General features: G+C 40.8%; 1 protein-coding gene across 1 annotated transcript; it reads right to left on the bottom strand.

The window, feature by feature from the left end:
* Positions 1-4,222, bottom strand: BRS3 (bombesin receptor subtype 3). The gene is made up of 3 exons (XM_030844997.2): positions 3,789-4,222; positions 1,859-2,210; positions 1-414 (listed from the first exon to the last, which is right to left on the bottom strand). Exons 1-3 carry the CDS (start codon positions 4,220-4,222, stop codon positions 1-3), a joined length of 1,200 nt encoding a protein of 399 aa, XP_030700857.2.
* Positions 4,223-9,340: the final 5,118 nt, after the last annotated feature.

The raw sequence follows: 9,340 nt of genomic DNA, 5'->3' as shown, positions 1-9,340 counted from the left end.
CTAGGCTCTGTCATCTTCCTTCTTCACAGTACAGCCAGCAAACACGGACACACTAATTTCAGACACCTGAGTGCTTGCAGCACCCCGGACCCTTCCCATCACGGCCAGGTTGTCAAGAGGGGTATCGGCAGCAGGAGGGTCAGGCAGCTCTGCCTTGCAACAGAATAACTGAGCTTTAAAATGCTGCTGGAACGTCTTGCTCAGCCAGTAAAGAGCAAAGGGGTTTACACAAGAATTGCTGAAAGCCAGAACCCGAGAGAAAATGGTGACAATGAAGTGAATGGCAGAGGGGTCCACGTAGGTTTGAGAAGTGAATGAGCGGTAGAGGTACAGGAGGTGATTCGGCAACCAGCAGAGAGCAAACAGAGCCACCAGCACCAGCACCGTTTTGGCAATTCGCTTTCGGGATTCAATCTATAGGCGGAAGAAAAATGGCAAAAACAACAACCAAGAAAACAAAACAAAACAAAAACCCAAACAAAACAAACAAAACAAAACAAAAAACAAAAACAACCGAAAACCCAATCAAATCATTTAGCTGGCAGAGATTTAAAAAAGCTATTCTCTAGATTTACATAGAAATTTACAGTTAACAGGCTGGTGTCCCTTTGAACGTGCAGGTAAAGGAAGTCAGCCCGTGGCTAGAGAATACAGCAAGTTAATTGACATGGTAACCCGTGATCTTGGTCTCTGATTAGCTCTAATTCAGAGACTCCCATCCCTGGTTTTGAGATACTCTAGGGTGTCTCTAATTATCTCAAGCAGTGTTGTGGAATTATCGAAAATTTAATTTAATTAAGAAATAGATGCTATGCAAACCTGCTTTCACTGCACCAGCAGAGGCTGACTAGGTTAGAATAGTCTTCTGGGGTTTATGAAAGTTGCTAAATTGGTACCAAAAATTGTTGTTAACATATAGGAATTCTAACTATATAGTCAAAGGAATAAAAATCAATGTGCCACCCTTCATGTATGAAAATAATCCTACCTGCACCTCTTAATTGGAGAAATGAACCAGATTAAGTGAAAACATTGCCTGTAGTCACAGATAGAGCAAAGATAACTGTTCACATGGGCATTAAAACGCAACTTTAGCCTCCTGACCACCACTGTTGAAGCAACTGAATGTACTAGCTCCAAATAAAAAGCGCTGAGCTCTGCACATACTGGTTAAGAGGTAAATGGAATCATCTCCTCCCGCCCAAGAAAGATAGAAATCCTGTTGGGTTTTTTTTAATCAAATGGAACGATGTTTTGCCAATATTCTTTTTATTCTGTTCATATTTCTGAGAGGAGAGCACACCTGGGTCTTGCAATGGTCTTAATCAAGCTTCTGTGAATCACTGTGTTCTCTTGCCATTGGTGCTGCATCCCTCGAGACAACCCCTCCGCCCAGTCTGCTGATCTGTGTGTAAGTGGTTTGCATTGAATAATGTTATGGCTTCTTGCCAGTTCTACCATCCTGTGTTTTTCTAAACAAAAGATGCTTCACTTTATAGTCTCACCTTGTGTGATGTTTCTCACTATCCTGTGGGGTGATTTTTGATCCCAAACTTTCTAATAATAGTAGTCCTACCACTTATTGAATGTTTACTATGCAGCAGGAACTATGCTAAGCGTTTCATATATATCATCCAGACCTCATTTTCATTTTATACATGAGGAAAGTGAGGCTCAGAGATGTTAAGTAACTTACTCAAGATTGCCCAGCTGTTATGGAATTAAATCTTGGGTCTGACAGACTCCACAGCCCATGACCATAACAAAAATACGATACTGCTAAAGTATTTATTGCTCAGGGGTGCAAAAGGAGGCATTTCCCTTCTAAATTCATGTGTGAGTCCTGATTAATACATACCTGCTTGCGGGCATGGCTTTGTTCCTCAGTAGGTATGTTCAAGGTGCTTTTGTAAAGAGTCCTAGCAATCAAAGAGTAATAGACAGAGATAATCGAAAGTGGAATAATGTAGAACACTAAGAAGCACAGCAGAGAATGTATCTCCTGCAGGAGCCTCTCAGAAACAGGATAAGAGGCACACGATTCAAAGGTCATATTTTTGTGGGGATCTCGAAAAGTATATACATTTGAAAATATAGCCTCTGGTAGAGCAATGACCATAGACACGATCCAGATGCAGCCAGCTTTGGCACAGGTCTTCAGGATGGCATTGGGGGGCTGACGCTCCAACGGCTTCACAACTGCCTTGTATCTAGAAACACATAATCATAGCAAAGGGAAAAATCAATATCAAAATTACAGGATCTTAAAGTTAGAAGTGATCTCCGTGGTCATCCAGTTCTATCTTCTTATACCATATGTATATAGCCAAGTCAACATTAACCAACTGGAATTGGTTATGATTTCAAATATGCATAATACATCCCAGTATTTTATATTGATGCTAATCACTTTTTCCTTTATTCACTGTTATGAGATATTCCAGATTTGCAATTTTTATAATTTTCCTGTAGACCTTCTACTTAGGGCAAATAAATATTTTTCGGCACGATTTTGTGTGTGATGGAGAGTAATTCATTACCTGTGCATTACCTTGTGTTCTAAAAGACTTCCTTTTTATGTATGTGACTGATGTTAAACCTAATTCTCCTTTCCTTGTGAGAGAGCAGTCATCAACCTTCCTAGAAAAGAATTCCATGAGTTTATGCAGGAAAGAGGAGAGGGTTAATTTCTTCCCTGTTCATAAGTGCTAATTTCGTGCCCAAGCCGATCCAATCTGTAGGTAGATTTAGGGCAAGGCAAGGGTGAAATCGGAAACCCTGTACCCATGAAAAGATGCCTCCTTATTCCGGCAAATCCACCTTAAAATCTACAACCTTTAAGTAAATCTGCCTTCAAACAGAATATAAAACCAGTCAAAGCAAAATTCCATAAAAGACACAGGGAAAGCTTTTCCTCCTCTCAGATTCCAGAATCCGAAGAAGCTTTTCCTTCTGGTACTGCCAGGCATTGATTACTTACAGGCTTCTTACAGGCTTTTTAAAGCATCACTTTTAACATTTGGAGGCTTAATTTTTCTTCATGCTTTCACAGTTATCATTCTACAATAGGCACAGAAAGACCCAGTACGTAGACTGAAAATATCCTAACAGAGCCCAAACACCCTGGCTGCCAGAGGTTCTCACACGCTCCATCCATAGAGCTCTAAAAGTCAGCCGGGATTAATTTATGTCTGGAAATGAGAATGTCATTGAACGCCTATAGAAATAAACAAATACAATTAAGTGATGACATTACACTGAGTTACCAGGAAGCTGAGAGCCTCACCGTTTTCTTGCCATTAATTAATTTGATGCATTTCAAATAAATTAGATGCATGTATCTTTTTACCATTCTTCCAGTAGACAGTAATGTGTATGTGGTCAATTTCACACCTATGTTGATGTTTTAATGTTGACAATATTGCACCACTAGGCTGCACTAATGTATAAAGAAAGGATTGTTTTTCTTTTACACCTGGAATAATTTGCCTTAATAAACCGAGGGGGAAAACACCGTTCAGTATTCTTTCAAACAAACAATTACACTTCAAAGAAATTAAATGATCCCTGAAGCACACAATTTCAATCTCTCGTCCGATGCTAACACAGGAATTTTAACATTCTTACACCGACTTTTATTTAAAATGCCCCCCGATTTTTCAATCTTACATCCAGGTTACAGAGTGTGAGAAAAGCAGAATAGTAGCCAGTGAACGCTCTGTACAAGCTTTCCTTTCTTTTCGCCTAATTTCACATCCTGGCAAATATAACTGAGAAAAGAAACCCACCTGTCAGCACTGAGAATTGTTAACGTGAACACTGATACACCAACAGAAGTGAGCCGGATGAAAGAGAGCACCTTACATCCAATTCTTCCGAACAGCCATCCTTCTGCAAGGTAGTGGGTTGCATCGACTGGCACACAAGTTAGCAGAAGTAAAAGATCTCCAAAAGCCAGGCTGGTGATGAAAATATTGGGAACTGTTTGCATGGATTTGGTCTTGAAAAAGACTTTGATGAGAATAGCATTTCCAAGTATGCCCACTGAAATGATCACAGCATAAGTGATATAGATGGCACACAATGCTTCTATTCCTGGAGAGTTGTCACCGGTCCTTCCTTTATTTGTGGTATCATTAGGAACGACAGGGCTTGATGATTCTGTTTCATTTGTGGTTGAAATTAAAGTCTGATTAGGTGACTGAGGCTGCCTTTGAGACATTTCTTCTGAAGCCTATGCCTTTAATATTTCTTCTGCTCAGTTCAAATGTAGTTGATTGTCACGTCCAATGCCTACGTCTAGTTACGAGATGGTAGAGCAACAGAGCAGAATGGAAAGCAAATCCAAGACACCCGGATACTCCTTTCCTTCGGTTGTTCTTTGTCTCCCAGCATGCTTGGCTAAATGCTTACCGATCTGGCACTGGAGTGTGGGAGGTGGAGGACTTTTACCGGCGTTTCCATGACAGAAGGAGGGGGGCTTGGGAAATGCTCTGCAGTTGCTTGTTCTTCCCTGTTAGGGAATCTTATGGACCACCTAGATGTTATTAAACAATACTTATTGTTTATTAGAATCACTCTGTTTCCATGTCTAACCACGAAGATCTGTACAGATTTTGTCAATTTTCATCCATTTCTCTGCAATCAGAAGGTGGTCTAGTGCACTCTCTTTTACAGGGTAAATAAGCATGTGTGTCCCCTGAAGCACAAACTTGAATCCACTCCTCTAGATTTAATATCAGAGAGGTGCTGAGGCAACAAATCATTCACATTTTGATAGGGCTGATGTCACTTCCAAGGAGGAATAATTCAGGTGACCTGGGCTTATCACCCAGCTCTGACACATGGTAATTCCCAACCCTGCGTATTACCAGGGCTCTGCTGCACAGTATCAAAGCAACCTTTAAGAGATGCAAAATCCAGGCAAACCACCAGCTGCTTTGTCTCTAAATGTCCTAATAAAACACCCTTTTACCGTTTGACTGTCTGTTTTAATGCCACATATTTTTGTAAATGCCATTTAGGGTTTCTCCCTTTAGAAGTGGTTAAAAGGAACCTGCCTTGTTCCAAAACAAAATAATGCAGAACCCAGCTCGAGGTCCTGACGCAAAAGGACTTGTAAGAATGAAAATCATTCTTTTCAAGTGAGGGAATGCCACAGGCTACTCCAGAGGTGATGGGCATGGAGATAATGTTTACATCAACCGAAGGAAGCAGAAAATTAAGACAATTCCCTTAGTACCAGCAATAGTACCAGCAAGAAATGCCCCTTGACACAGAAAATGTAAGTATGTGATTTCTGCGTGTATAAGCAGGGTGGGAGGCCAGCAGTCTAAAGGCATTGGATAATATTACCTGCTAAGGAATATTCTCTGAAATGATCAAATTCAAAGGATAATCTCTCAGCTAGGAGAAACTTTTTGTAGTAAGGTGCTTATAAGTATATCCAGATCAGAATTAGTCTGGGAAGTGGCATGAAAGACAGCAAAGTATTTGGCTGGCCAATGAACAGGAGGCGCAAAGATAGCTTTTTCTACTGATGATAATAGGTGCAATAAATTCTACAGGGAGAGTGAATTGGATGAATTGAATCAATTATCTGGTTAATTTGAACAACCTAAACCACACCTATCCTCCACTCCTTATGAAATTATCTCCAGGTCTTGAATTACCCAGTGAAATAACTGTTTTTGATGGGAAAGAGGAAGGGGAATGCTTGGATAAACCCAAACCCCTTAGCTTTGAAGTATATACCCTTACGTAATTTCACACACTGGGCTGCCTCTTTAAGATCGGCTCTACAGAAAACGGCTCTCTATACCGTTCACATCTTGTTCTCACAAAGCTAGTGATAAAACCTCTCTGGGATTCCTGTGTAACATTTAGCAAAGAGCAGGCAGTATCCCCCAATTCACACCTCGGCTGATGGCCACACAGCATTGTTTAGTAAGAAACAAACCCTGGCGGGCGATTTTTAAAATGATCTGAACTCGGAAGATCTCAGGCACGCTTGCCTCAGGCTGCAACCACATGCGTGCTTTCCCTCCTTCCTCTGCCCTCTGGTCAGGAGAGGTCAGGAGAGAGCAGTGATGTCCCGGGTGCTGTTGGTGTTTGGGGATCTCTAGAATTCCAGAATCCCAGCAGATCAAAGATGGAAGTGAACTTAAAGATGATGAAATCAAATCCCCAATTTTTTCAGAGGCAAAAATGAGGTTCAGAGGGGGACAGTTATCTCATATGAGGTCACACAAAGCATTCCATAGCAGAGCTGAGATGGAAACAGTTTCCCTCTGGACTCTGAAAGCGGCAAGAGCTAAAAAACACTCAGTTCCTGACAATGAGCCATATTTGCTCATTTGGCATCGTGGACTTAGGTTTTCTGTGTGTTTTATTAACTAAAGAACAAGAGATTTCCAGGCTAACAAGTAAATCGTGATAGATAATTTAAGTTCATCTGCTTTAATATCTACTTCGTTTACCCTGTAATTCACGCACAAAGCATAATTGTGTCTAGTTAATCGTCTGTAGTTCAAGTTGCAGGGCACTTAGCCTATACAAGATGATGAAATCCCTTTTTGTTTGTTTTTAGTACATAATTGGTCAATATTATCATCCTAGATTTTCAAAACCAACTACTTGGTTGTAGATTAAGCAATTGTAATACAACCTTAATGTAACCTTTTAACTCAAAAGGAAGTATTAGACATTGAACAAATAAATTACCAATTTTCTAAAGTTGGTCTTCCTGGTTTCAGTCCAATTCAGTTAATGTTGTCAAATTTTGGCTTGCGTCAGAATCACCAGGAAGGCTTAACAAAACACAGATTGTTGGGTCTCACGTCCAGAGTTTCTAACTTGATAGGTCTGGGGTGGAACCTGAGCATTTTCATTTCTAACAGGTTCCCACTTACATAGGATAAAAATGAAAACAGTCCAGTTGTTCAGGAGAAGCATGGTTTTTCCTGATATTGAGGTCGAAGAGAGATTTCTGTAGGTCTTCATTAAAGAAAAAGGAATTCTGTGATGTGATGGATACTTCAAAAATCCTCCGTATGAATCTCAGTCCCGGGTAAGCCACATCTACTGAACCATTGGGTACCTGCGCTCAAATGACTCAGGGTGCTTGAGGTGATCTTTCCAATGGGAGAAAAACGAAGTGGTTAAACTTTTGGCCTATGACTCAAGGTCAAATTCTGTCTGCATAGTTGAGAGCTGAAAAATGAATAACGAGAATTCCCAATCTATAAGTCTCCAACAATACAGTTTCCTTTTTTTTTTTTTCTTAATGTTCTTGTGCTGGGAAACAGGATGGATTTCTTTGTTATTAATTAACTGGGTTAGATCAATTTTAAGAGGACAAGTTTGACTTGTGGGTGTATTTAGATCTATGTAATAGTGATTCCTGTCATCACAGAGTTCTCTGTTCTCTCTCATAATTTCTTGCTCCAAAACCTTATTGGTATAGTTCCATATTTCAAGAGGAGACTACTATTCAGAATGGTCTCTGCAGAGACCAGGTTAAAAAAAATACAAATTATGTAATGGTAGGCTCTACAAGGAGTAGAAATTCCACTCGAATCTTTAAGTGGAATTTTTCTTTAGAGCAAATTCTTGTCATAATTACTGATGGCTCCGAAAAAGTGAACAACCATGTAGGCTGTTCAGATTTCGGTGCCTTTCATGCCCTGACCACTGTACTTGTCCACCCACACATGCCTAATATTGTATGCTGTGGTCAATGAGTCTCCAATTATAATAGATGGAGGCAGTTTTGCATCAGATAAAATGTTTAGGCTTCCTAAATATTGAGGTACAAATTATGAAGTAGATAAATTTATCTCTTAGTGCGTTTCTACCTCTCAGTAACCTCCCTTTTCCTAAAATTCTCTCACATATCCTTAATCACGTGTTCCGTTTTCATGGGGCTTACTTTCAGCTTCCTGCAGCGTAATCCCTATTAAGGGACTCTAAGTCAATAAAGGCCACACAATTCCACTCCTAGGTATCTACCCAAGTAAATGAAAACATATGTCCACACAAAGACTTGAACGCAAATGTGCATGGACGCATCATTTATCAAAACAAACTGGAGGGCTTCCCTGGTGGCGCAGTGGTTGAGAGTCCGCCTGCCGATGCAGGGAACACGGGTTCATGCCCCGGTCCGGGAAGATCCCACATGCCGCGGAGCAGCTGGACCCGTGAGCCATGGCCGCCGAGCCTGCGCGTCCGGAGCCTGTGCTCCGCAACGCGAGAGGCCACAACAGTGAGAGGCCCGCGTACCACAAAAAAAAAAAACAAAAAAAAACAACTGGAAACATCCTAAATGTCCATCAGTTAGCAATAGGGTAAACATAATGTGACTTATCCATACCGTGGACTACTAGTCAGCAATTCAAAAAGAACAGTATTATTTTTAAAATCCAGTTTATTGGTTATTAATTTTACTTTTTTATGAGACATAAGTATTACCATTCTGTGGCTATTTAGTTAGCAACATGAAACCCTTTCATGATCTATTATCTGTAGTGGGAATCGTCCCAGATAAAAATGGTGACTCTTGCAAATTGGAAATTGCATATTAAATGCATTTTGATCATTCCACTCTCACCTTGACCGTAGGATTGGAATAACTTAGGAGAGTTGATTTTCCTACATATTAGCACTAAAGTGTCATGAGTTCAGACTGGCCACTGATCCCAAATAAGAACAAACTATTGATACGTGTTACAACAGGGATGAATCTCAAACATATGCGATGAAAGACACCAGCTACTCTGTATAATTCCTTAATATGAAATTTGTAGAAAATGCGAAACTATGGTGATGGAAGGCACATCAGTGGTTGCCTAGGTCTGGAGGTTGGAGCAAGGATGACTGCTAAGGAGCCCAAGGAAAACTTTGGGGATAATGGAAGTGTTCTGTAATGATGTGGCACGATGATGTCTGCGTGATGGTATAAATTTATTAAACCTCAAACTGTACACTGAAAATAAGTGAACTCATGATATGTAAATTATACTTCAAGGGAGCTGAAAAATGAGAAGAAAATAGTAAGTCCCTGGCTAGATGCTGTTGGGGGATGGCGAGGTGGAAGAGTCTCACCTGTGCCTGGATCAAGGCTGCTCTCGCTGGCACTGCTGCCGCCCCACCGGGCACCAGACTCTGCCCTGCAGCCCTCTGCCAGGACTAGGGCTCCTGCTTTGGGGAGATACAGAGATAAGTAAAACATAGCACTTGTCCTCAAAGAACTTAATGAGAGAGAGGAGGTAAGGACACAACCAGGAAACCTCAGTTTCTCGGGCACCTACACACACGGGCTCACGCAGGATCTTTTTATTTT

Source organism: Globicephala melas, chromosome X, assembly GCF_963455315.2.
Source record: "Globicephala melas chromosome X, mGloMel1.2, whole genome shotgun sequence".
NCBI classification, from domain to species: domain Eukaryota; kingdom Metazoa; phylum Chordata; class Mammalia; order Artiodactyla; family Delphinidae; genus Globicephala; species Globicephala melas.
Note: the sequence above shows the minus strand (reverse complement) of the source record. Positions and strands in the feature narration are given on the sequence as shown.

Coding starts and splice junctions, on each gene's coding strand:
- BRS3 (XM_030844997.2), bottom strand. CDS start 4,222: ATGTCTCAAAGGCAGCCTCAGTCACCTAATCAGACTTTAATTTCAACC. Junction 2,211..3,788: donor ACAATTCTCAGTGCTGACAG/GTGGGTTTCTTT, acceptor ATGTGTTTCTAG/ATACAAGGCAGTTGTGAAGC. Junction 415..1,858: donor AAAGCCATGCCCGCAAGCAG/GTATGTATTAAT, acceptor TTCCGCCTATAG/ATTGAATCCCGAAAGCGAAT.